Raw genomic sequence first — 27,996 nt, forward strand, 5'->3', positions numbered from 1 at the left:
AATAAATGGAGTCATTTAGAGCCAGATAAAGGGACATTTTGGGAAATACCCTAATTGGTTTTCTTGTTGAGAGTTTGACGAGAAGATTGATACCACTTTTCAAGTCAGTATGAAGCTGGAGGAAGCAGCCGCTTAGCCTACCTTAGCATAAAGATTGGGAACAGCCAAACTGTTGGTAAGAAGGGACCAAATCCCCTTATGTATAATTCAATAACTAAATAAAACCAAATTTATCATGAAAACAAACACTTGAACAAACATTAGGGTGATGTGAAATATCTTCAGTGACAGAAACTGTCTTTGGGATTTTTTTTTTTTTTTTTTACATTTTTAGTTTGGCCTATGTCCCATTCACTGACCTGGAGGTCTGGGCTTTATGACCTATACTGCAGCCAGACACTGTGGGGCCATCGGCATTGAATAGCCACGCTTTGGGGGAACTGTCATGTTGTCCATCTTTATATACAGTCTATGTGTCAGCAACAATAATGTTGTTTAGCTTAAATTAATAGCAAACTCAGCTTTGTCTACTTCATAAAATGCTTGCAATTTTTCCTTATATGCTGAATACACTTTCCTCTCTCTATATTTTTTTTTGTAGTGTAATAGTGTGTGATTTTGTCTTTGTGCCTGATGCTGCTCGCCTGTTTCTGCTTGGTGGGACACGGTAAAGCTGGCCCTGCACCTGCAGTATTGTGGACTGGACAAACGGATGCGCGAGGACGTGCTCAGCGCGCACTTCGGTTTAGCACGTGGGGCCTGACGGCCAGGACCCCGGAAGTATTGACTGGCGCAAGGGCGGGTACCGTGCAGGTGTTGCTAGCTCTACGTTAGCTAACAGGGACTGATATGTAGATAATTTACGTTATAGTGCGATGAATTCTGTCGACTGTATAACTACTTTGCGATTTAGCTCTTTACCCCTTTAGCAACAATTGGAAAGCAAACATTTGGGACGACATCGACCGGATGACTTTATCATATCTGAAGAAGGAAAACATAAGACAAAATGATTCAACCAGGACTGGTTCAAAAGGAAAACTTGGCTAACAGCCAGCACAGCAAAAAAAGCCCGGTTCTGCTTTCCATGTCTTGTTTTTGGAGGGGAAACCGTCTGGACAACAGGTGCAGGAAGTCGGTGAGTCTAATGTATTGTTATTAAAAGTATGTATTTTTACTGCGTTGAGCTGTTGGTTTGACACACGGCCGCCAGAGAGCGACTTAATGGACCTTTTTCTATGTGGAATTGACGACGTAGTTTGCATGTTGTTGAAATTTTAGTGTATTAGGGTACTGAGTTTCTGGTGACACGTGCACCGTCTGTGTGTGCACGTGGGAGATGTAACCCCACGAGCTGCTCACCTTTCTGTGTTGATTAAATGCGTGTCTGACTGTAGCACTTTGTGTTTGGCTGACTCCTATCCTGACTGTACTTGAGTATTTGATATTGGGATGTTTTTTAACACTGGTGGTGCTGTTGATATGGTAAGATATGTCTTTAGATCTTCATTGTTTGTGTGATTTTAAATGGCATTATTCAACTGGGATTTTGTTAACGGTGCTGTAATCCTTCTCACTCGCGCGCAGTTTGTTGTGTGAGTATGGTTAAATGTAGTATAGCCTGCAGTATGGTATCTTTTGATTACATCATCATATTTCTTGTGTGAACATTGTGTGGCCCCACCATAATTTTAATACCAAAATCGCCACTGTAGGTGGGTACTACAGCCAGAAAAACAAGTGGGTATCCAATCCCAATGTATTTATTAAGCACATTTAAAACAACAGAGTTGTACATAAAAAAACAGATTTGAAAAATATAACATAAATATCATAAAGCAGGACGTAATAAAACAAACTGTTTATGAAAAGGCAATAAAGCCACAAGGTAAAACTACAAAAACGTTCATCTCTCATACACGGTCTGAGAAAGCCAAAGAGAACAAATGAGTTTTTAAACAAGATTTAAAAACAGGCAAAGTATACCTGATAGCCTCCACTACACCACTGCATATAACCAATGTTATACATTTTTTTTTTAGTAACAATGTAATCTCCTTATAGATACTATTTTTATCTAGTTGTTGTTTAAGCATATATATAAATATGTATTTCATTTTGCGACAGCTTTTACCAGGCGAAGCTGATTGTTTGTTGTCTCCACTTAGTTGTATGTCAATATTTGTTATATTGTGGTGTGAAACTCCTTACCTTCGTCACCACACTTGGCCAATAAAGTTGATTCTGATTGATGTTTACTAAAAGACATCAATTGTGCATCTGTCAGATGTCTGACATCCTCTGTTAATTTCCTGTTAGCACTTATAGTATCCACTGTCACACCTTTTCTGAGCACAATACGTTCATGTTAATACATATCCCCAACACAACATTTAAAATTAATGATAACTAATTTACCCGGAAAAAAAGAATTGTTTATTCATAGGGTTTGCTGTGTAAATTCCCTAAAACGATGAATTCCCTACAATTGCCTGTCTGCACAATGCCACACAGAATGAATAATAAAAAAGCAAACGCCGAGACAAAAGGCAAAAACAAACAATGGGATTATCAATCATGCTGCGTCTCCAAACGCATTTAAACAAATATGAACAGAGGTAAATAATTAGCCGTAACATTTGACAGTATCATTCACAGCCATCAGTTCAATGTGCAGCATGCAGGGACCTCTGCCAATTGATCTTATAGCTTTGTTCAGTGGCTCTGGGAGATGTGAGCACCTGTCAGTGGTATTGGCGTCTGATCTGAGCTACTGTACTCAGATGGGACTGAAATCACGCAAGTTATCAACAGATTCTCACTATCATGATTATGTTTAACCCCGTTTAACCCCCCAGGAGAAAATGACTGTGTAGAATATCATTGTTGTGTGCAGAAGGCCTCCAGTAGCATTAGGAAAAGAAGCCAAAGCTAAAAAGTCATGGATCCCATTTCATAAATATTACCCAGGAAGCCCCGACATGCCATCTGGGACGAGGGACTCACGTCGGTATGGTAACCGGATCTTATGGCAAGGCTCCAGCTGAAAATCAGAAATGCAAAGTAGGAGCCGAAATACAAGGGCTACATGTGCAGAGGAGTGCCGCACAGCCAGAGCAGTAGATTTATTTGTAAACGTACGCCTGTGATGCCACTATCTGTTAAGCCCCTCAGTCAGCTCAGCCTGCGTAATGTGAGGGGAAGTGTCACCCTGTCACCACCATGCCAGGGATCAGCCTGCTGTTTGTGTGTACCGCCAACCAAGCCAAGCTTTGAGGAGGAGGGGAGAAAATGACACAGAGGCTCTTTCATCTAATCCGTGTGGTGTAATTTGCACCTCAGTAAGTTTAATTGATGACTACTGATCAAATGCTTGCCTTTGAAAATAAAATCTTTGGGATTGTTATTTTCCCCTTCAACCTGCAAAAAGAATTCTTAATGCACCTGATGAGAGGTTTCTAACTGATGGATCAGTTTTTGAGAGTTTGAACTTTGTTACAGTATATTGAGCAACTCCTGCCAATATCGTGTGTGTATTTCCTTTTATTCAATACATTAACTTTACACAAACTTCATTAAGCAAACTTGGACAGACTTTTCTTTCCCCGGCACACAGCAGCAGCAGCAGCAGCAGCAGCATACACACCTGGTTCTGTGTGCACTGCTTCCTCCAGAGATCCAACCTGAGCATCAATGTCATTCAGACAAATGGATAGTGACAGGCCAAGCTTATCAGTGTCAACGTCAGGCTGCTCTGCGGGACTTTGATTCCGCACTTTTCCCACAGCTGAACAGAAGGCTGTGCTTTGCAAAACAAACCAACAAACAGGGAACCTGAAGAGTGTGATGAAAGAGTAAACAACATGGCCCAGTAACATGCCCCACAACCATGACACTTCCAAAGTAGGTTAGCATGGAGGGTAACCCAATTTAACACGTGTGTCGGATTGTAGTCAGAACATGCTGAGCACCTGAGGAAGTTCATGCCGCCCCTGCGCAGAGAGGACGATGAAGATTGATCCGTCTCAGGACCTCGGCCTTGAAAAATCAAATGGGCCCGCCGCTAATGCCCCTGCACGTGTACAAAGCAGTTCATTATCAAGAAAAATTATAGGGAGTCAATCTATTGATGTTGCTTAACTAATTGTAAAGCAGGGGATTCAAAAGCAGATGTTGCATTTCAAAGCAGTTGTGAGCAAGGAGACAGGTTATGATTTATGCTAAAATGTGTGGCTTCAAAGCGTCGAACGCGGCTTCTAAACAAATTGAACAAGTCAAGCGCTATTCACCCAGGACCAGGAGGGAGCCCGGCGCATGTAGATCAGAGGCGCACGGCTGCCGCTTGTAATATCACTCAGTGGAGGAGGGGTCCCACTGGGGGGAAGCAGCACAGAGAGGCTAACACTGAGCACTGCTCGCACAGAAAGGAATTATGTACGAATACAGCTGCAACACCTGCGCAGAAACACCCCCCCGCACATCTCCGCTACCCTCCTGGAGCATCATCCACACCGGGGGGAGTGGAGAGGGGTGGGCAGCACCTTGAGACTTGACATCCTTTCTGTGGATGGCACTATTATTTGGGAGGAGATCGAAGAGTTGGGAGAAGATACGGGGCCTATGTCAACATAGTGATGCAATTTTAGTAAACATGGATAAAACCGGGTTACTTGTTGGGAAGATTGGTGGATGGGGGGAGGCTCTAAAACGTGTTTATCGCTGTTGTCTGCTAAACGAGGCAGGCTGTGTGAAATGTGCTTGGGAAAACAGATGATATCTGACTGGACTCTGATGTTTCGGTAACATCACAGGCCACACTTGAAGAAATAGAAATAAGGGGATTCAGTACCATAACTAAACACTTGATTTATTGTTTTCTGTTGTGTAAAATACACATTTACACGATTGAATATTCTTCTGATACATCCTGTGTGAAGACTTACAAAAGGTGTAAAGCACTGGTGTATCATCCTGAATTTTACATTACAGAAGTGATCCTCCGTGTTGACGTTGCCACACATGTAGAAAGACAGACTGCGTGGACTTCTCTCATAAGTCATTTTTCCGTCTGTTTTCTTCTATTTGATGCAGCCTAAATTGGGACGGGAGAAACGAATTGCTAAATTTTTAATTAACTTCATAACATCTGCACTTGTGCTTTGAGAGAGCAGCGAGATTTCCTTTTAACCTATTCCAGCACATTTGCACACCAAGGTAAATCTTGATGCTGGCACTCTTACAGAAAGGAGGAAAAAAAAATCAAAAATGGAAATGAACTCTCACTTGTGTGTGCAGATCAAAGAGGCAGAATTATTCAACTTTTTGCCATTGCTTGATCTTCAAAAAAGAAGAGAGGAAAAAGTAGGGGAGATCTAGATGGATGAATCAGTTTGAGTTAGTGTTCTTCAGTTGTTTTATGAGCTTTCGTTTGCTCATCTGCTGTATTTACTTGTACACTGTGACTTCAATGTCTGAGTCTGGGGCTGTTTCATTGCGCAGGTAAAACAAGCATATGCTTGTGTGTTGCTTGGACTATACTCCAAAGCTGTTTTTAAAAATAAAAAAAATTTAGATTCCCTCTCTCTCAGTTATTTTTGATACTTTATTTTTATGTAGTTAAGTTCTCCTACCACTCTGAAAAATGACTAATTAGGACTGAATGAATAGAATAAAGTATTAGCATTTATTTTGGAGAGAAAGAAGAAATGCAATAAAATGCCACGAGAGAATATAATTACTCGGTGCATCAGAATTTGAGATGATCACTTTAACCAACGTGCCAGTCGCACTACTCACTGTTTTTCACAAGCTATTTGAACCTTTAAAACCTGAGCTAATTGTTTTGATTTCATTTGAAAACATGGGGAAAAAAGGCAAAAAATGTTCCACAAATGGCATGAAATTAGTGAGTTGACAAGAAGATTACCTAAAAATTACTATTAAAAAACGAGGGAAGGATTATTAGAAAATAATCCAAAATGATGACAATGTCCAGAAAATTATACTCATTATAATAATTTTAGATTTTAAATTTTGTTACAGAAAAAATAAAAATCTATTAAAAAAAAAAACCCTTTTCCTCATTTTACCACTTTTAAGTCATTTTCTTTCTTTCTTTTTTGTTTATTTATTTAGCTTATTTTTAGGTAATGCTTTCTTAACTTTTTTCCTCATTTTTGGCCACATCTTGTTAAGTTGCTCAATGCCTTCTCCCTATGTTTTTTTTTCAAAGAAATCAGACCAATTTGATTTGGTTTCAAAGGGTTAAAACATGTGCATTTAAATACTTCCGCTACTACTGCTAATAATAATAATAATTGTTGTGATGAAATAGTGCCCGTAAGTGCCCTTTGACTTGTATTTGTAAGTTTTCTTTAAATTCTGTGGTTGTCATGTGAAACAGCATTGATACCATTCATAATTTTCATGAAAGCCTGCGCTTGATGTCAGTGAACTAACCTTACTTAGCAGCTTTTCATCACATGCTGTGGGTGAATGTCCACCACCTGTTCTACGTAGGAGCAAGACACACAGACTTGATTTACCTCTTTTTTGTTGTGGTGAATGTCTTTGTAGTCATTATGCATCTCGTAGTAGTCGTTTTGTATTTCTTTGAGGTAATTTTGTGCCTTTTTACTCTTTTTTTGTTGTCATTTTGTCGTTTTTGGGTAATTTTGCAGCTTCATTTTGTGTCTCTTTTAGGTAACTTAATGTATTTGTTGCTTTGTGTAGCCGTTTAGTGATTTTGTCACTCTTTGTGGTTGTTTTACCCATTTTTGTGGTCATTTTGAGTCTCTTCCTTGTTGATACATGTTAATTCGCTCAGTAATCCACCCATGGTGACATGTAGTTTTTTCACAATGCCATCTCTCAGCTGTAAAATAGAGTGATATGGAATTTTTCAACTGAGCACCTTTGATTTAAATGTGAATTAACTGGGCAGAGTTAGAGGGATTTGCCATTATTTTCCAACCCAAATATAGCTCTATATTGTCTGTTTTACCACACATGGTGAGGAAGCATACAGTTCATTGCCATCCCACTAGAGAGGGCTGTTGGGAAGGCAGTACAAGTCATTGAAAGAGACTGAAGGCCGACTGACAACAGAGAATCACGTCTCTACGTGGAGCAAATATTTACATATGCACACTCATACAGATTTTACAGAAGGAGGGAATTGATCTATTATTTGCTTGCAGTCAGACGTGCCTCCTGCTAGTTGTGATACCTTCCCCTCCACTGTTACAGTTATTCCTGTCAGGTAAGGAGTCTGTGAAATTGGAGCAGGTAGTGAGTCCAGCCCCCCTTCCCCCGACTCGCAGGCATCTGCACGGGCAGTCCTGACTGATGTGGGCGATATCACAGCACACCAAAGCTCCTTTAACAAATCTCCCTTTGATACAGCACACACAATGGTGTCTCTATAGGAAACCCCTCGCCTCTGTGTGTGTGTGTGTGTGGCAGAGTCTCAAACAGAAAATGGCACAGCTAGAAAAAAGAAAAAAAAGCTAAATGAGACAAAGCTGGTTCTGGATTTAGAGGGAAAATCTGTGGTGCATCTGCTTTACCGCATCTTTCCACAAGAGGACACTGCTTTCATACTGTATCTACATGCTGTGTGTGTATCAGCGTTTCTCCTGTTTCTCTTTTTTTGGTCTTGATTATTTTTGCAAAGTAAAGACATGTATTGGTCAAACATATTTAGTCTCAATAATAATGTTGTTTAAAGCTTGTTGAAACCGCAGGTCAAAGTTTATTTGAAGGATACAGACTAGTTTAAGTAAAATTATGACATGATACTGTGATGGAAATCATGAAGCTATAAAATAATGATTGTACCATGTTGTGTATAATACATAAAAGTAGTCACATGGAACTGAACTCTAGTAACCATTTAGTTGACAAAATTCGTGTGTAAGTTCCATCTTAGTCTAGACAAGCGACTAACTTTAATACAGTTCAGACAAACTCAAGTTGTTGTTTTTCAGGATAAAGGTGTTATTCTGATATTTTAAGGGTTTAAGGATGGAAGGTGTCATGCTTCACAGATTGTTGGATTTTCAATTTTGGGTTATAGAAATAAAATGAACTTGATAGCTGGAAGTTTCAGTAATTCAGACTGATATAAAACTGCTCAGAAGTATTTCCTTTGCATTTCCAAGGAAATCTTTTGAGAAATAAAACTTTTAAAAACATTATTGCTCCTGTATTTACTGCAAGGCTTGTGGCAATAAGAACTTTAGTTATGCAGGTGTTGTAGAAAATTGTAAAACCTGCAGCTCAAACGTTTCTTGTATTTACATTTGCAGTTTGTTTACAGAAGATGACGACCCGACCTCACTGAGCTACATGACCCAACAATCTGATGACTCATACGAGGCTTGTGTACAGAAATACCATCCTCTTGTATACTAGTAATTAAAAAATGTTTGTAAAAAATAAACAGCAGATTTCAATCGTGACATAGATGTCACTGAATGGGTTTAAAGGAGCAGAACATCCAGAGCATTAGCAGCAAACATCCACTTGCTGTGTAAAGATGTAGTGGCGTTTCCTCTGCGTGTGTTGTTGTCTGAGCTCTTAGTTGTTGTAGTGCGCCATTAGCTGCTAACCATGTTAAAAACCGTGTGCATGCAACCTGAATCAGACTCTGAGTCGTAGATATGCTTTGAATGTCAGCTCAAGAGTTTGTTAGATTTTGCAGATTGGAGGACAGTCTGCTTTAGGCTCCGCTCATCCACTGGTTCATCCTGGCAGTGTGCTCTGTGGTGCCTCTCATTTATTATTTACACAAAACATCTGTCACATTAAATGTGACAAGAAGTTTGGAAATGATTTAGTCATAATCAGCCTTTGGATAAAAGAAAACTACATCAGCACTAGTAGCTGTAGACTTTGTGTCATGGACTTTACTAAAACTGGTGTTACTGTGCGGACTAAGATTGATCTTGTGTGAATTATACGTATCTGGATACAGTTCCTGACAACATGGAATGTGTTCAACCAAATGTAGAGTTTATTTCTGAGTGCATACAAAGTTAAACTAAGTTTTTGTGGCTTGTTTAGGGACCTTCAGTCTGGCCTGTGAGCTTGACATGCTGCCAACCCCCTGCAGAGGGACCTCTACCTTAATTTTCCAAAGGAAATATACAACGTCTCCTTTGTTTTCCCAGTAATTAAGCTAAATCTGCACAACACTGTACATAATCTTCACACTAAACCAGGGATAGACAAGCTGTGGCTCTGGAGCCACATGTGGCTCTTTAGCCCCTCTCTAGTGGCTTCCAGTGGCTTTTACACACAAAAAAAGAAATCATGGAAATGATTTTTTTTCACATTTTAATTTTTTTTCTGTTCTAGGTCTAAGTAAATCCTTACATTTTCCACTTTTAGAAAACCCACTGAATAATTAACTAAAACTTGACTAAAATTTGTGTCATACTTCTATGGCCTGGTGCCTTTTCTTCTAAATTTCATCAAACCTTAATGGCGGTGGTGTTTCTTGAGTTTCCCTTGCTGGGCTAGTTGCACTACAAATCCAACAGTCTCGGAGGAAAAAAGAGAATTTAATAGTGTGTAAAAAGATTTGTTTGCTTTAACTGCCAACTCTAGAAAGTTAAGGTACCAAATAATCATGAATAGCCCACTGTAGAGTACCCACATTGTTGTAAAACATATTAATAAAAATTAATTACAATATAATAAATATTCACATAGACAAAAAATGTTGATAGACTTTAAACTTAATAAGCCGGTTTACGTTAAATATTAGGCTCAAATATGTTTTGCGGCCCGAGGCAGGTTTTTAAAATGATTTTTAGTTAAAAATGGCTCTTTTGATTGTAAAGGATGCTGACCCGTGTACTAAAATTTCAATTTCACCCTGTTTATGTAATACATTTTAACTTGACTTCTACATATAACTCAAGGTGTCTGCATTATCTGAGCAGAAAAAAACGTTATTAATTTTTTCAGGTTTTTACTTTAACTATAAAATAGTCAAACTACTTTTTAAGCGACTGGAATGCTACTATTGCCGCTCCATCAGTCACACGTGGTTCAGTCTACAGGCCTTGTATTTTGGCTTGCATAGATCTGACTCCTCCACCTCACTGAGTGCTATTCTGATCATGTCTGTGTGCTCTTGGCTGTAAATTCCCTGAAAATGCTTGGAAAATCTGAAGCGATTTATGCATTTATCAGTGTTTGTCGAGCTCCTTTCCTGAGCTATTGATATGATTAACAATAAAGAAAAAAAATCAGGAGAGCCTCAACACAGCCAGTAAAGGAGGGCCGGGGTGAGGGGGGTGGGGGCGAGCCCCCAGGCTCTTGGCTTTGTCTGCCTGTTGAGTGGGGCCATCAGATAACAGCCAGGACAATGGTGCTCCATTCTGAGGGCTCTCTTAAATGAGCAGGAAGCGGCGTTGAGCGCCGAGTGCAGGCTTCTGGTGGACTCCCCGGGGTCCGCTCAGCCCTGACGGAGCACGCCACCGCTGAATGGCTGTAGAGCATGAGAGGAAATGAGAAGCTAGTGGCCACCCAGTCGGTGCCACGGGTGCTCTTTGATGCTGAATATGGATGGGAGCAAGGGAAAGGCGATGGAGAGGTAAGAGGAGAAGAAAACGAAGAATAAACAAGGTCTTCAGGAGCGGCATGATAATATAGAAGCTGCAAAGGCACTGTGTCATTTCTGACCAGAATCATTGTCACAGATATTATGGTTCACTGTCAGGTTAGTTAATAATTGTAAAACCTGGGCCCTTTTTTTCCCATTGTATCATACGGGACACTCACATGGCCTAATATGTTGGAATAAGATCTCTGCAGCACTTTATTTGTGCTATTCGGCTTGATAGTTTGAATTTTATGCATGTGACACTGGCTTAAGATGAGAGGGGATGCAGGACTCAGATGGTGAAAAAAAAACTTCAGCCCAACAATGCATCCAAAATCCCCTTATCCAGTGTTTTTTTGTAGTAGTTCTTAATTTGAGCACAATACAAATCTCCTCTTTCTTGTTTCACTTTTGGCACAGACATGGCAGGAAAGTGGTCTGGCAGTGACCGCCAGAGCAGTTCCGGGTCCACGTCTCCCTGCTCTCCACCCTGCTGCTCTCAGCCTGGTACGTGCTGCAAAGGGTGTCTGGTGATGCGGCAGTTCAGTGAACCACTCTATAAAGCTCTCAGACTGACGTCTGGAAAATCCAGAGTTGGAATATTACAGCATTGCAGTGAAAGAATTCGAAATAGCAAATACCAAAAGCAGAAATACTAGGTTAGCCATCTTTAGCTATTATTGGTAATACCAGCTGATGAGAACACATTACGCGCTCTGTTGTGCAGGTTGGACAGTACTGTGTGTATGACTGATTTTACAAGTCACAAAGTAAACCCAAGTGCTGATAAATACTCTGACTACAGCGTTTATTACTATTGATGCGCGGAGCAGCCATCTCACACTTTTAGGTTGGTGTTGATGAGGCTCCTGGGTCCCCTGACTTTAAGAGCTTTCTGGTTAAATTTGCGAAATTCTTACCTCCCAGTACCAGTGGACCACACCATATGTGTGTTTTTGTCTTTGTACTCTTTGAGTCTGATGAAGACACAGTATTGTTTGCACCATTTGTGCAGCAAACCAATCAGTGTGCTTTCATCCCATCTCTTTCCTTGGAGGACATGCTTGTCACAGTCTGCTGTGTCCACATGCCTTCAGACTTTTGGGAAGACTGGACTGAGTGTGTATAAGACTTATATAAGTTGTCAGTATTAGTGTTTTTATTTTCACTCGGTCAATTGAGTATGAAGATTGTTATTTCTTGGTTTTGGTGTTTCTGTTTATTGTGCTCTTCCCTTCCTGTGTGCATGTGCTTCCTCTCCCGTATTTATTCAGGTACACACCTGTGCTGCGTCAGTCTCTTTAGCCCCTCAGTTAATTCCAGCCAATCAGCTCCCTGCCCAGCCCCTGTTTCTCTGCCTAATCACTTTCTTCCCTTTACATGAGCTTCTCCCACATTTTTCTCCACCTTCACTTCATCCTCTCATCAGTCCAGTCTGTCTCCTTACCTCTCCCATCAGTCTATTAAGTCCTGGTTTTCTGTTCAGTCTCTGTTTGATTCTTGACTTGGTTGTGTAAGGTTCAGTCTCAGTTTCCTTGAAGTAAAGAGCGATCCTATTCAGTCCAGTTGCTCTGCATCTCATGAAAATGCTCCTTGGCATTTGTAGCAACATGATCTTAGTGTTAAGGCTGTGGGTAGTAAGCTGGTTAGCTGGGCGAGCATTAATTTGAGCACAAAACACCCTTTAATATGCAGGCACAGACCACGAAGATCACTTTGTTGGTGGATACAAATTCAAACTACTAAAAGTTGTTGAGTCAACATTTTTGGGCAATGAGCACTGAAAATCTGTCCTGAACTCTGTTGAGGTGAACCTGGCTGCACCGGTGATTCTCAAGGACCCACTCCATCAGAGACTCACGCACAAGGTGAAATACTGGAGTCACTCACTTTCTCACTCTCTCTTACCTGTATTTAACCAGAAAAACCTCTTGAGTTTAAAAATCTTTTTTTCAGAAGTGTTCTGGCCAAGACAGGCAGCAACATAAGTAACAAACAACATTACATAAAAATACAAAATCAAAAATGCAATAGAAAAAGCAATATAAAACAAAAATAGTACAATTAAATTACTACAAAGACTAAAAAGTACATTAATATATGCTATAAGTGAACCATAAAAAATGAAAAACAGGAGCCACACAACAGGAGTAAAATGGATCAGCGCAAAATCCCATTCCCTTCGACCCCATGACTGTGGCTGATGTAGAAAACCTACATCTGTTAGGTGCCGAATATGCAGATATTTACATACATGTATCAACATCACTTTCAGATGCAGATGTCGTCTGTTTTTTTGCCCACTATTTTATGTGTATTACAACGGGGACTAATTCTTCTTGCTAGTATACATACTCTAGCTGTGAAGAATTATAATAGTAGGGTGTTGTCCGAGAGCTTCAAATGAAAGCACAGGGCAATGTTTCTTCACTGTGTTGAGCGCTTTCACCACTTTTCACCACTGAAAGTGAATCTATCGCTGACAGAAATGCCGAGGTGAAGCAGACAATGCAGCAGTGGCTCTTACAATGTGGTTCAAGGCTGTGTCGCCGTTGTGTACTTGAGCTGCACAATGCTTTGGCATGGGCTAGGAAGTGACACATCCCATAACCAGGGCCCTCTGTGGGTCCCAACAGCTCCCCTGCATGCTTTAGTAAATCTAATTGTTATTCTAGATGTGGTTTTAAAAAAACGGATCAGAACTGCTGTTCTGAATGATGGCAGATTTTATATAACAAATTACATTGTATGTCTCATCTTTCAGCAAAAGCAGCAACTGTGAGACTGACATACCACAGATGAGACTAAACACTAGTGAGTGTTTTGTTTTTTTCATGTGTGGCACCACATCCTGACGGCGGACAGACAGGACAGTGACTATCAGCCAGGAAAGGAAGGTCAGACGGGAGTCCAGGTTTCACCTTTTGTACTCTTCAGATGATAGACAGGCTGCATCGGCAAGATGTTGACCTTTTAATTGTCTGTTTTGGTATGTTTGGTCTCTAACATGGAAGAGCAGAAGAGATTATTCTCTTTAAAGTGCACGCCCTTTTACCAGCAACCAGTGTTGTGCAAGTTACTGAAAATAAGTTATTAGTTACAGTTTTTAGTTACTTCTCTCCAAAATAATTTATTCACTTTACTAATTGCTGTATATAAAAGTAACCAATTACTTGGGAAAGTAACTTTTTGTGTTACTTTAAAATACACAATAGATATTTTTTGATGAATCTAACTGCATTTAATGTAAACCTCGCCAGATCTTTAAATTAAGCAACTGCTTGTTTATTAAATGATTCATGCTATTTATTGTATCAAAGTAAGGTCAGGTGACAAGTGATGTGCGAGACTGGTTGACCATTAGGCCCTGCGGTGTCGTGAATATTGTTAAGTTATTAATAACTTACAGAATGACAATGCTTGCAATAGTCCACCCTCCACCTTTTCTTTCCCTTCCTCTGTCTCTCGAGCCCCTTTTACAATGCCTTTTCAAGGCAGGAATTTTGTGCCGCTATGCCACCTTGCTATTCTGTTTAAAAGGTAAGGTAGGTAAGGCAATCACAGAATAGGGGGACAGAGTTGTCCCACTTTTAAGCTAGCAGCAGAGGTTGTAAGAGCAGTTTCTGTTTACACTCCACACCCGCTCAATTAAATGATTATGTGCTTAACCCTTTGTTAAAAGACATGATATCCTTTAGTCATCATCTTTGTTGTTACCTTAATGAGAACATAAAACTTAATTGTGGAGGATGCTTTGTGAGCGCACACACACACAGTTCCTTGGGGAACGTGTGGATGTAGGCGGGTGCTGCCTTACCCGCCCAGGAGATGGATGACACAGATGTTTGATGAATGAACATGACCAGTGTAAACTAGGTGTGGTGGAGGTCAGGAGATGTTCATCAAGAGTGAACAGGAAATCATCAACTCAAATCAGAAACCCACTGGACTCACGCAAAGTGAAGCATTTCTTTTCAAAAGGGAAGGAATACTGTAAACCTTCAATATAGCCATAGATGAAGAATTATAAATGTGAACAAGGGAGGGAAAATCTCTACAGATCTTTGACACAAAGTAAATAGATTTTACTATGTTGCCCTGGGAAATCAAGACATGGCTAATTAAAGGTACAGTCAAGTGCAGAAGATTTAGCAGTGTTTGATATTGGTTAAACAATGCAATATTTGTTTTTTATTGTATTGCCTGAATAATAGAGCCCGACAAGCTACCATAAAATATACACTTTTCAACGCACATCAAAGGGCCGTTAGACAAATTCCCGGGTTGTGCTCGGCTCTTAACCCCTGCAGAAACTTTGAATGGTGTGAGTGACAAATTACAACAAATTCATGAGCTGACAGGAAGAATTCGTCACAGAGACATGAGTCATGAAGTCAAACAATGTAAATACCTGGACAGCACGGCGAGGAGAAGTACTAATGGATGGAGAGGAGCAACAAACGGAAAGGGATGGGAGAGGTAAGGAGACAGGGACACAAGGAGAGGTTCGGCTGCCAGCGTTCAGCCGCATAGGAAAGGTCATTTCCAAAGTAACATGCCATGGGGGGTCGGGACAAGCATCCCATAAAGCAGATAAAGAACAATAGCAGGAACTATAGGCCACAAAATGACTGGAGCCTCTCCCTGGACGAGAATAATAGAAAGACCCTGTAAGATCAGGACACACACTCAGCATGAAGGAGACAGGGTGGATGAGATATTTTTATAATGTGATTAATGCTAATGCAACAAGCAGAGTGGGATCATGAGGTATGCTGCCAGACATAACTACAAGCCTCACAACACCCCATAAGTGCTTTTTATGAGTCAAGAATAATTGCTTGATTTCCAGGAAAATGCTGCACTTCAGGAACATCAACAACACTGAAAATGGAAACAAGACACTCGACTGAGTAACAGAAAATTATTAAAGATTTTGTGTGAGGCGTTCAAACCATTAATATACCATTCTACTTTGTAAAGATATAACAGGGTAATGGCGACCTGAGCAAAGAATGAAGTCACTCTGTGTGTTCAAGCTAATCCAGGCTTCTCCAGGGATTATCCATTTGCTCCGACGGTGAAAAAATTACGATGCCCTATTAGTCCAAAAAATGTTCCATTGGACCTAAAGTTTATTTCTGTAGCCCATTATCCCCCAAAAAGCTAAAAACATAAGGTCATTGCTCTGAAGTCCTGTTTCTCCAAAAATACACTTACTGCGGTTAGATGCTAGATGAATATGTTTGCATTGTATGTTTTTGTAAACCACGTATACATTTCATTTGTCAATAAACATGTTGTTAGGTATAGTCACAAAAATCTGTTATGGTTATGGTTAGGAGAAGGTTATGTTTTAGTTTAAAAAAGTGTGTTTTGTGGCACAAACATCACTGAAAAAGCAGGGACTGGTCAGTTAAAAACATTTGGATTCAGGGAATCAGACACCGCTGAGAAATGCAGTGAATAACTGGTAAAAACACCTGAGATTGGTGGGTCAAACGCAGAAAAAATGCAGTGATGAGTTGGTAAATTCACCAGAAATGGTGGCTCAAATGCAGCGTAGGGTCGGTGAAATCACCCAAAATCAGTGGCTCAGCGCAGCTGAGAAATGGGGGGTAAAAGGGGTGGTAAAAACACCAGGGATCAGTGGTTAGGATGGCGCTGAGAAAATCAAGGAATGTTTGGAAAAAACACAGAAGAATGGTGGCTCAAATGCAGAAAAAATGCAGCAAAGGGTCAGTAACAACACCCTGGACCTGTGATCTAAATACAGCCAAGAAACACAGCGAAGGGTCAAAGCTGAGAATTGCCGCTAAGGGTCAGTAAAAACATGCAAAATCAGTAGTTAAGATGGTGCTGAGGAAAAACACCCAAGACCAAAAAATGCTGCTGAGAAACCAAAACTGACTGTGGGGAGTGTGTATTCCCAGAGAAATTGGCTGTTGGAGAAATTGGGTTTTGGTCCAGTGAGACATTTTTCAAACTAATGGGGCTTCACCGCCACTTTGCACTGCAGTCATATGTCAGTTACCACTGATATCAGGATGACATTGTTGCAAAATTTTAGCAACCTTTCCCCCCTGGTTACTGTTAGCTCTGTCAGCACTGTTACTATTGTTTAGCACTGTTTATTGAAGTAGCACCGTTAGCTGCCGGCTCAGTCACTACTAATACGCCTACTCTCTGAATTTCACTTAGAGCCCCTTCAATACTCATCTAATTTCACACATTTAAAAACTTGAGGTGATTTCACACAAGATGACTTCAAATTTCAAATATTTTTGTCAGACAAAAATGGCCATATCACTCGACACACTTTGTACCCACAAAAAGGTATTGATACCTTGTCTGTTGTTGCTTTTAAGGTAATTGAATGCACACTAGATTTTAGAAATGGCACAACTGCACACTTTGTGGCTCGGTGTGCCTCTCAGGTATTCACATTTTTATTGTTTAAATTTATAAAGAGCTGTCTGTGTTATGATGGAGCAGAAGGGTTTCGTCTAGTTTGGGGTTAACACTCCATATCCTTTTCCATTCAGTGCATTGTTCCTTTTACCACTGATTAATATCTTGTTTAAACAGTCCGCAGACACACCACGCCGTCTGTATGTGCATAAATCCTCTGGAGCTGATCAACACAATGGCCCACATTCCTGGCATTTAAAGGAAGTCCCTTATATCACTGCATCTCCTCTCAACTAGAGACATTCTAGGAATATGACACTGGAACAAAAACAACTCTCTACAAACAAGCCTGTTTATTTCATTTAGTTTAAAACATTAGAGAGACAGGGACACATCACACTTCGGTGGGGTGTCCTGTGCTGTACCTTTGTTACGCATCACTGGACCTCTCACCTACGCCCTGTTTGACTCCAGCTTCAAATTTAGCAATGTTTTCTCTTTAATGGAATAACAAAAGCAAGGGCAAAATGTCCTTCAACATTAGCCGTTGTTTTCCTTTTTTAAATTTAGAATCAATAATAGTCATTAGAAAGAAATGGAGACATTTATCAGGGTTAAATCATTTGACCTGTCTCCAGCATTGTGGCTGTATGTGGGATTACCAAAACACCCTCTGCTAATTATGGCTTCCTCTGGGCTGATAAGGTGACACACCATGTGAAAATAAATATGATTTCATATCCATTAGATTAAAACTCCGCCAAAGAAGATTTATACATTAACTATGAGTCAGAGGTCCCACTGTGATGAACTCAATTATCATCCAACTCTGCAGCTCTACACATCTTTTTACCCCGCTTATAGCTCTCTCTTGATGCAAACTTATTGTATACTTTTTTTTTTTACTGCCTTCATCAGCAGCATTTCCAGTGGCAAAATCACCTGCTTTTTTGTCACAAAAAACAAAGATAAACTGACGGTAAACTCCCTGCCCAGTTCCATAAAACACACAGTCAAAAAGTCTATTTAGCACTGGTTTTAGCGTGCGTTTCGCTTTTGGAGCGTTTCATCCAAATGTTGCACAAATTTTAACTGAACCAGTGAAGTGCCTACTCAAAACATACCTAACACACCTGTCACCTGCCATGACATACTTTCGTCATGTGGCTAAGTTGCAGCTACTTGTGGTCAGAAACACCATTGAAAATCTCTTAAGTTTATGGTAAAAAACAAAGAGCAGGCCTTGGGCCCCCAATGAAAAGATTATCCACATATCATGTTGTGACAGAAGGAAGCAACTGCCGCATACAAAATTACTTGGATGATCGGCGCTGCTGAGGGGTCCATGAAGCAAACCCACTATACTTCCGTAGACTGATCTGGCCACTTTGGGTTTATTGCTCTGCTATCTTGAATGAGGATAAAATGATTTAATCTTGTGGCTCTTGACGACTAATGTTATTTGACTGAATGGATCAAACCCTTTTAGTGAAACCAGTCATTTTGCATTGTGGTGCTTGGTGAGCTAGCAGTAGATGCATGCTACCTTCTGTGCGGTGAGTGGGAAACATTGAGCGTGTTTGTTGGGTTGACACTGACAAATTGACCATGTCACTAAAACACATTTCAATAGCTACAAGCTGTAGATGTGAACTTTTTGTACAGTACATTTTGAATGACTCTAAACTTTCCACCCTTCTGTCCAGTGTCTGGGCCCATTGAAGCCAAAATCCTGGGGTGTTGTCTTGTGCAACAATAGAAAAACGGTGGCATTGCCTGCACTTCCTCACGTAGCCCCATGAAATGGGAGAGGTTCATTCACAACACCCAATACGGGACCTCCACCAGAGATACGTTTCTTTTGTTTCATATCGAGCAATGAGATGAATCTCTCAAGGTCGGGATTTCCTTCTTGCCCAAACTTTTTTGATCATATGATGATTTCCAAGATACATTTTGCAAACAATAGGGCCAGTGGACACATCTTGTAGTTATCCAAAGCTCCCTTGTATTCAATCCTGTCTGACAAAGAACAACATCTCACTCATCACACACAATCTCTGATCAGAGTCAAGGTGTTGTTTGATCCATGAACCAGGCTGCCATGTGTGATTGAGTTTCACAGGGCTCTCATGGGTACCAGACCCCTTTTCCTTGTGGCTACACAGTTTAAACACCCACCCATTACAGACATCCATCCTTCTCGGAAATGAACTCCTCGCTAATAGACAGGGTTTGAGGTTACACCTCAGCTCCACCAACAATAGCACTTTGATCTCTTTAGGCGTTTCACAGTGGTATACATTGTGTGACTTAATTGTGCCTCCTTTGAGCTTATACCTCCCGCGTAGCCCTCTGGAGGACATGAGGGAGAGCAGGACTGTGCAGTGCAAAGGATGGTGTGTGCGTGTGTTTGGAGGGAGGGGTTGTGAGTGAAGGAAGGCAGATTGCATTCCTGACTTTATACTTTCTGTTGAAAAAAATCCCTCCAGCAGTAGGACCCTGAGGATTTTAGCAGGAAAAAAAAAAACTAGACCAGCACACCTTTATGCTGTCTGAGGCAGGACAAAGATGTGAAAAAAGTTGTTCAACACTGTAACAAAAAAGGTTGAGCTTTGAGCCATGTCATTGGCTAGGAAGAGTCAGACAGGAAAATGAAATGGCTCTAGAGGTCAGGGCAGAGTCTGCTATAAATGTATTGCAACAGACAACACCTTTACTGACTCTTCAAGAGTGCTTGCATGGTGAGCTATCATAGCTCATCTCTACAGGGGCAACATGAGCGCTTCTGTGGCCGTGTACAGGGATATTTACACAGAGGACCGCTTCAAACAGGCCTACGGCTCCGATGATAACTCGAGTGGGAGTTTGCGTCTCCGGGAGAAACTTGCCGGGAGGTGCAGGTGTTCGAGGCGAGCCTGCCTTCACCTGTTGAAGGAGAGAGTGCCTATTTTCAAATGGCTGCCAAGATACAGACTAAAGAAATGGATTTTGGGAGATACTATAGCAGGACTGACAGTTGGTATTCTTCACATTCCACAAGGTGAGTGAACTTACATATCATCAGGATCAATGCACAGATGGTAACTAGCTGTCAGACACAAAAAAAATCAGTCATGATTCCTCTCTTATTTTCTGAGTATGCTGATGATAGGGGAGACCAGGGATGGTTGTAACAACAAGACTTTCACCAAGAGGGGATGACATTAGAGTCATGTAATATATTCATTTTATGGCCACTTCCTAACATTGTGTGTGGAGTGTTGTCACTACGTGAAGAAGTGTGCAGATTTTACAACCAAAACACAGATTTTTTTCGGTATAAATTTTTGGACCAAGTCTGTATTTCAGTTAATACTGACATGGTTGAATTTGGAATCATGTAACTTGTATAAAATAAGAGAGTCCAGTCTCAGGTCAAATGTGAAGCATTTAATCTCTCCTCATTTCAAACCATCACGCTGGCATAGCTAAATAATGGCTGACAGGGTGATGGTTGTAACACCTTTTAAAAGAGTGTTACAAAGAATCCCGATGACAGCTAAACACATTTTATCTATTTATCTCCTTTTTATGTATGTGCCACATAACACTAATCAGGTATGCAAGAGATTACAAAGCCTGAGAGAAAGAGAATCCACACAGCTGCCCTGTGAGGGCGATCACGGCAGGTGAAAAGTCTGCAGTGTGCAGCAAGAAGATGTCTTGACTGGTTAAGCTGCAGACTTGTATTCTGGACTCACTCCACGAGAGCTACTAAGCATCTCTCAGGAACAGGTTTGCCAGTTAGTTCTTATTAGAAATTGGTCATCGGTGTGTATATATATACGTTTTTTGTGTGTTTTTGCCAATGGAACTCCATTTATTTGACATCAGTTATTTAATTGTGTGATAAATATGGAGACTGTGGGAACATTGCTATTTGTAGCAGACAAATAATGATATTGTGTCCTAATTTGAGAGCTCGAACACAAAGAGTAACATAAAAATTCTGCAAGTTCTAGGTGCTGAGACAAAAAGCGACACAACCATCTTCAGTCTCTCCTGCTTATGTATTTATTTAATTTTAGAGTGAATCAAGCCAGTATTTTCAATATGTTTTGATACCCCAATAACAATAAAAATAATCATTTTAAATGATTAATGACAACAATACATATAGTTAACATAACTATGATTTTAACAACTAATATTGATAATAATAATTTGAGACAGTATTCAATGTCAACTATAAGGCTGAACTGTCAAAATTTACATTGTGCAGTCTTAATTTTCTGTGCTTTCAACAACATAAGTACAAATTTTCCATTCTGAACACAAGTTAGACAAAAACTTGTTTACTGAGAAATTGTCTTTTTTGAATGTCCCTCCCTCCACAGGCATGGCCTTTGCCTTACTGACATCTGTGGCTCCAATATTTGGCCTTTACACCTCCTTTTTCCCTGTGGTCCTCTATATGTTTTTCGGCACAGGTCGACACGTGTCCACAGGTAACACTTGTGTTGATGTCCTTGCTTTATGGACAACGCTATAAATGTTTACATTATCATGCATGCATCCTGAACTCAATATGTCAGTTATGATGTTTTGCTGTTACTGAGATGATAGGTCTGTTCTCAGGTACCTTTGCTGTGGTGAGTCTGATGACTGGCTCTGTGGTGGAGCAGCTGGTTCCCACTCCTCTGGAGATGAACTCAAGTTCGCCTGAAGCAGCCGACTTTGAGGCCCAGAGGATTGGAGTTGCCTCAGCTGTGGCGCTCCTCTCAGGAATTATCATGGTGAGAAGGCCTATGGATTAAACACAAAATGAAGTAATAATGCAACTGAGATTAATTTTAAGACTAGAAGACTTGATTCCCTGACAGCTCATAATTTAATGCTAATCTCTTGTGCTGCAGCTCTGTATGTTTGGCCTTCAGCTGGGCTTCCTCTCCACGTATCTGTCAGAGCCAATTGTTAAAGCTTTCACCAGTGCTGCTGCCTTCCATGTTACCGTGTCACAGCTGCAAAGCATGCTGGGGCTGCGGCTCCCTCGCCACACTGGGACCTTCACCCTCTTCAAAGTAAACAGCATTTCATTATGATGTCTTGATGTTTAATCCAACATGCTATTATTTGGGCATCTGGTGCAGTTTGCTCACGCCTCACTGACTCGTATGTTCAGACTGTAGCGTCAGTGATGGAGAACCTGCCGCACACCAACATGGCAGAGCTGCTCATCTCTTTGGTGTGTTTGGCTGTTCTGGTGCCAGTTAAGGAGATCAACATGCGTTGCCGGCAGCGCCTGCGTACACCTATCCCTGTGGAGATCCTCACGGTTAGTCAGCTAGAGTCATAAATGCGGACAGTACATTTACTACTACTGCTACAAGTCATGGTGTTATATTTCATTCTGCAGGTGATAATTGCTACAGGTGTGGCCTACGCCTCCTCGCTGGACTCTGCTTATGACATTGAGATAGTTGGCCATATCCCAGCTGGGTAATCTTTTAGATTTAAAAAAAAAAAACAACAACCTACAAACACTCAGAGTTCAGTAGCTTCCAGTAGTTTGACTCTTAATTCTCCTTTCCTCAGATTCCCAAGGCTACAGATGCCTGCCTTACACACTTTCCCTGACATTGCTGGAGACACAGTTGCCATAACATTTGTTGGTTACGCTGTGTCTGTCTCACTAGCGATGATCTATGCCGATAAACATGGATACTCCATACATCCCAACCAGGTAATGTGTGAGACAGTCACAACCACTTCTTGACATGTTAGATTCTCCTCAATCTGTTAACATTTTGTTTTGAACCTGTGCCTGATTTCAGGAGCTCCTGGCTCACGGTATCTCCAACACGGCGTCTTCTTTTTTCACCTGCTTCCCCAGCTCAGCCACTCTTGCCACCACTAATATACTGGAGAGTGCTGGCGGGCACACACAGGTAGCGTCACACTCACAAGCCACTGGTAGGCTTTTTGTATTAAGGTCACAACCTGCAATTTAAATGTGAAAAGGATGGGCACACTTAGAAAAAAAAACAAAAGAAGAAAACTCTGTATAGCTTTTTTTCACATGACATCATACAGTGGTGCATTGTCCAGATGGAGGGCAGCTGGGCAAAGACTACCAACACTGCACAAATACTTACGATTTGCGCTATTTAAAGCTTGTCCAGTCAATTAAATTGAGATAAAACAAGGGCCACTTTAAGACCCAAAGATAGTATGACATAAAGGGGAAAAGTACAAAGATAATCATCAACAACAACAAAAAAAGTCAATGAGAAACAAGCTCCATCCTCAGTCTAGACAAGTTGAATCAACTCAGATGTAAATGTTAAAGTGTTGTGTTACACATGCCTCAAGTTGGATGCAATTATAATATGCTTTCACAACTAGTCTGTGTTTATAGCTACAATTCAAATTTTGAAGCATTTTACCAGACCTCTAGGAATGATTGACCTATTAAGTAGGAAATAGTAGCTAAAATCAGCTTACATTAGTTGGTAGTGTTAGCCCGACAGCGGTGGATCCGTATACAGAGGTGAGATATAAAAGACTGTTATTCTATACAATAAATGCATTTGCTCACCGGGTCAAAAACAAGACATCAGTCTTTTTAGTCATATCCACTAGACTCTTGTATGCTTTCATCAACTCGCTAATTAGTAGCGTTAGGTCTGGAGGACGAGGTAATTTGTAACGAGGATCATATCCAACATGAGTTTAAAGTTTCTGACGTTATCTGCCGCCTGCAGGTTTATCCAACCCTTTGATGTAATGATGTTCCACTATTTCCAGTTCACACAGTGGTTATATCACTTCCTGCTCTCCTTCTAAATTTTGCACGTGGTAATAGTCTCTTTGCAAACAAGCTTTTAAAGACAAACTCTACAATTCAAAGTTAACCAGAAGGCCTTCAGGAATACAGTTGAATTGATTAAAACCTTAAAGTCCTTAAACATCCAGCTGTTTAAGGATGTTTGCATGTTAAGCTTCCATATTGCCAATGCAAAAAATGCTCCAAATAAGGAGCAAAGCTTAAAGAACACTCACTATGATTTCCAGTAAGGGATGTGTGTTGTGTGTGTTCCTGCAGCTCTCTGGCTTGTTCACCAGTCTGGTTGTTCTGATTGTCCTGCTGCTGATTGGACCGCTGTTCTACTTTCTTCCAAAGGTGCATTTTTCTAAGTATTTCTGTACAAGAATGAGAAAGAGAGAGACAGGGACGGTTAATTCATACTCATCTCATCCTTTGTCACTCTCCACAGGCAGTTTTGGCATGCATCAACGTCACCAGCCTCAGGCAGATGTTCCTGCAGTTCCAGGACTTACCAGAGCTGTGGAGAATCAGCAAGATGGATTTTGTAAGGCTATATATTAGTACAGCAATGTAAGACACACGAGTGTATTTTGCAATGTGGTCTTCACACATGAGAATAAAACACAAGAGAGTGAAAGAAAGATGGTTAATTAGCTCCCCATGCTCCATTCGGTCAACAACTGACCCATAAAGCACAGCTAATTGGGTTTTTCAGTGTCTTCACATTGGATAATATTATCCTGCTCAGGCTGTGGCCATTTACAAAACACTGAAAAAGGATGCTTAAATCACCTCATCTGCAGTAAAAGATAGTATGCTCTCTGCAACATTTTTACTCCATTCTAATTTGAAGTTTAAATGGCAGGCAACTACTCAAAACTGAAGTTCATTTTCATGATTAGTTTGTATGTTTTCACTTAATTAGAAAATCAGCTTCATAGATATGGGCTAGAAGGAGCCTGCTACACCAGATATTAGGTTCAAAACGATGTTATGATCCCATTAAATTGCCTTGTTTATTTTCATGCAGAGACAGTGGAAGTTGTGTGGTGTAATATTACTTTAGAGAGTGAGAAAGTCCACATTGGAAGGTGGTTGTTGTGGTGGACTGGTCAAACAAACACAGGACCTTCACCCAGTGGACTGGGGTATGTGACCAGTGTAAACCCAAAAGTCAACTTTGAGCTTTTTAACTATGTAGCACGTAAAGTGACATATGTGCTACGTATAGCTACAGCTTAGCAGCCTGTTGACTAATCAATGACGCATGTTACTTAAACAATATTTGCTACATCACAGTTGCAAAGTTATTTGAAATAAAAAATCTTCCAGCTAGTGAGACTTAATCAGCCCATGGGATCATGAGCTAGTAGAGCATAGGTTGCACACAATGATTGCTTGGCTGGAATTAACCATGATTTTCTCTGACATGCATCTATTGTTAATTGTTTTATCCTGACATGACAATTTATTATTGTGGCTGTATCTTTGTGTAGATGGTTTGGGTGGTGACCTGGCTCTCTGTAGTGGTACTCAACGTGGATCTTGGCCTAGCAATCGGAGTGGTTTTCTCAATGATGACTGTCATCTGCCGCACACAAAGGTAAATTATTCATTCCCTCTACATGAATGCTAAGGGACAATCCATCTAGTGCTCATGTAAAATGCTTTATTCTAAGAAACACCATGTACCTCTGAGAAGATTACTAATCTGCAGCATGTAAAAGTATTTCTTATAGGAGTTATAAAGCTCAAGAAATAACCAAATTATAATTGACAAGGACATTAAGTGGTTTATATCTGTATTAGAGCTCCAACCTAAAACAGATCACTTCATGTCACTTAATTTTTGTCAAGCTCTGTAGATCATATTGTTATGATGTGTTTAATTGAATCTGATGACTCGTGGTTTAAACAGGGCTGGTTGTTCTGTGCTTGGTCGCGCCAGCAACACAGAAATTTACAGACCTCTGGAGAACCACAGCAAGGTGAGAATATGCTCTTACTGCTTAAAGCTTGTATTTTTAACTTAGATTTGAGGCTCATGAAATCCAATTTTTTTATTCTAACCAGTAATAGATTTTTCGTAACTTTATTTTATGATAGGCTGCATATGATGGGCTGCAATGTCTCTAAGATGATGACTGTTTTCTTTTAGTGCTATGAGGTACCTGGAGTGAAGATCCTTACTTATAACGGACCCATTTACTATGGCAACCGTAGTTTCTTCAGGGAGGAGATGAGCAGGCTGCTGGGCCTGACGCCTGAGAGGATCCGCAGCCTGGAGAAAGCAAGGAAAGCCCTGGAGAAAAGGGAGAGAGAGGCCAGCGTCAGCACTGTGGTACTACCATAATTACTGAATGGACTGAGTTGAGAAAAAAAAAAAAAACACAACAAAAACATATCACACAGTAAAATTTAATGTCAGCATCTTAGATTTTTTTTCTCCCTCCATTGTTGTTTAGGAAAGAGGCATTGCAAACACATCGTTTTCTTCAGAGAATGAGTTCTTTAAATCTGGTAAGAAAAACATTTTGTGGGCAACATGTGTAGAGTTTGGAGGGGACACAGGGGACACGTCTCCCTCCAGATTTTTAATATGTATTTGTCTCCTACCTCAATAAAAACACGCCAGTAGCAGAGGACTTTATTTTGACAAAATTTAAGACATTAACGCCAAAAAAGCATATAGAAAAGGTGAAAGTTGGTGCATAAAAATTTAGCAGAATGCAGGAAAATTAGTGTTTGATATTCAAAATGTCATGCCCCCCCATGTTGAAATGAAACCTTCTTTTGGTGGGGGATACCAAATATGCATATATTTGTAGACATATGATTCAGACAATTTCAATGTAGCTCAGATAAAATATTTTTAAAAAAGCTTAAAAAAAAAGCTAAAAAAAATCTCTTATAATTCCAAGCTTTTAAAGCTTTCATTTTGTTTCTTTTTCTTCTCTGTAGAAATATCTGACAGTGATGTTCAGGCAGTGTTAATTGATTGCAGCAGTGTGACATTTGTTGATGTTGCTGGAGCAAGAATCTTCATACAGGTTAGTCTACCAGTGTTTCAGTCTTAACCATCAAGGGCTGTCTGCATTTCTCTGTGCAGTATGATGATGTGATCGATTGCTTTTGGCTTTTTGCAGGTGTGTACTGAATGCCAGAAAGTTGGAGTTCATGTGTATTTGGCAAACTGCAATGGTAGTGTATCTGAATTATTTCTTTCCTAACAGTTCTCTTTATTGCAATATCAGTTTATACCATTTTTAACAACTGCATGCAGCAAACATTGACCAACGATTTCTACCCCAACAGAGAGTGTCTTAAAGATCCTAACATCAAGTGGTCTAATGACCTACATGAACCCCCAACATATTTTCGTCACTGTTCATGATGCAGTGATGTATATTCAGCAGCAGAAGGTAAGCTAGAAAGCAACATATTTTACAGACATACAAAAGATTTTGATTTCTATTGACTGAAATTGTCTTAAACAAATGTTGCAACTTGTATCGTCTGCTGTAGGAAAAACCTCCAGAGAACACCACGACTGTTTGGGTATGAGCCAAAAAGAAAATGATGAGTCATGCTCCCATCAACCAAGTGTCTTGGACAACAAAGGCAGAGGGCAGAAGGACTTTAACATTTCGTTTTATAAGTAGAGACCATGTCTCCTAGCTGTATAGCAGTGCTGCAGCATTTGGCCCAGTCTTCACTTTATATACCAGTATTTCAAAGAAGCAGTAGCCTGTTGTAGCACAATATCATGAATTACATTATTTATTACATTACAGTGTTAGCAGCTTTCTCACAGATATTGGAGTCCTGGCACACTTTAATGTGATAATAGTAAACTGTCAGAAATTCAGAAAGCTTTAAATAAGGCAGATACAACAGATGATATCCTCATATATTTAGTGTAAAAAATAACATGACTTTAAAATTGTATATGATCAATGTTAATTGTTTTGTTGTTTTATGTGCTGGAATATTAGCATAGTGATATTTATTTAGATTCTGTTTGTTGTTTGCAGTACAGATAAATATTAAGTGCACTGAATAGTTTTTAAAAAATATTTTGTATTTATATGTTTTGAAATATATGCTTAAATATGCAACTATGTACAGTAAATGCCATCCCATACTGTTTTGAAATGTT

The 27,996-nt window shown here is 40.2% G+C and overlaps 1 protein-coding gene across 3 annotated transcripts; it reads left to right on the top strand.

Moving 5' to 3' along the window:
* Positions 1 to 795: 795 nt before the first annotated feature.
* Positions 796 to 27,992, top strand: slc26a10 (solute carrier family 26 member 10). Of its 3 annotated transcripts, none has more exons than XM_088082176.1 (18): positions 796 to 1,138; positions 21,406 to 21,516; positions 21,647 to 21,804; positions 21,925 to 22,089; positions 22,191 to 22,343; positions 22,425 to 22,507; positions 22,604 to 22,751; positions 22,843 to 22,956; positions 24,114 to 24,191; positions 24,286 to 24,381; positions 25,334 to 25,440; positions 25,756 to 25,825; positions 25,996 to 26,178; positions 26,303 to 26,357; positions 26,799 to 26,887; positions 26,984 to 27,038; positions 27,153 to 27,259; positions 27,363 to 27,992. In XM_088082176.1, exons 2-18 carry the CDS (start codon positions 21,408 to 21,410, stop codon positions 27,399 to 27,401), a joined length of 1,809 nt encoding a protein of 602 aa, XP_087938302.1. In that variant the 5' UTR covers positions 796 to 1,138; positions 21,406 to 21,407; the 3' UTR covers positions 27,402 to 27,992. The 3 variants fall into 3 exon arrangements, with proteins under 3 accessions (XP_087938302.1, XP_042348034.2, XP_087938303.1); XM_042492100.2 differs by lacking the exon at positions 796 to 1,138 and adding an exon at positions 19,330 to 20,069; XM_088082177.1 differs by lacking the exon at positions 796 to 1,138 and adding an exon at positions 20,129 to 20,803.
* The last annotated feature ends 4 nt before the right edge of the window (positions 27,993 to 27,996 follow it).

The sequence above is a fragment of the Plectropomus leopardus genome, chromosome 9 (assembly GCF_026936395.1).
Source record: "Plectropomus leopardus strain MGB_pleo_1.0 chromosome 9, ASM2693639v1, whole genome shotgun sequence".
Classification (NCBI taxonomy): Eukaryota; Metazoa; Chordata; class Actinopteri; order Perciformes; family Serranidae; genus Plectropomus; species Plectropomus leopardus.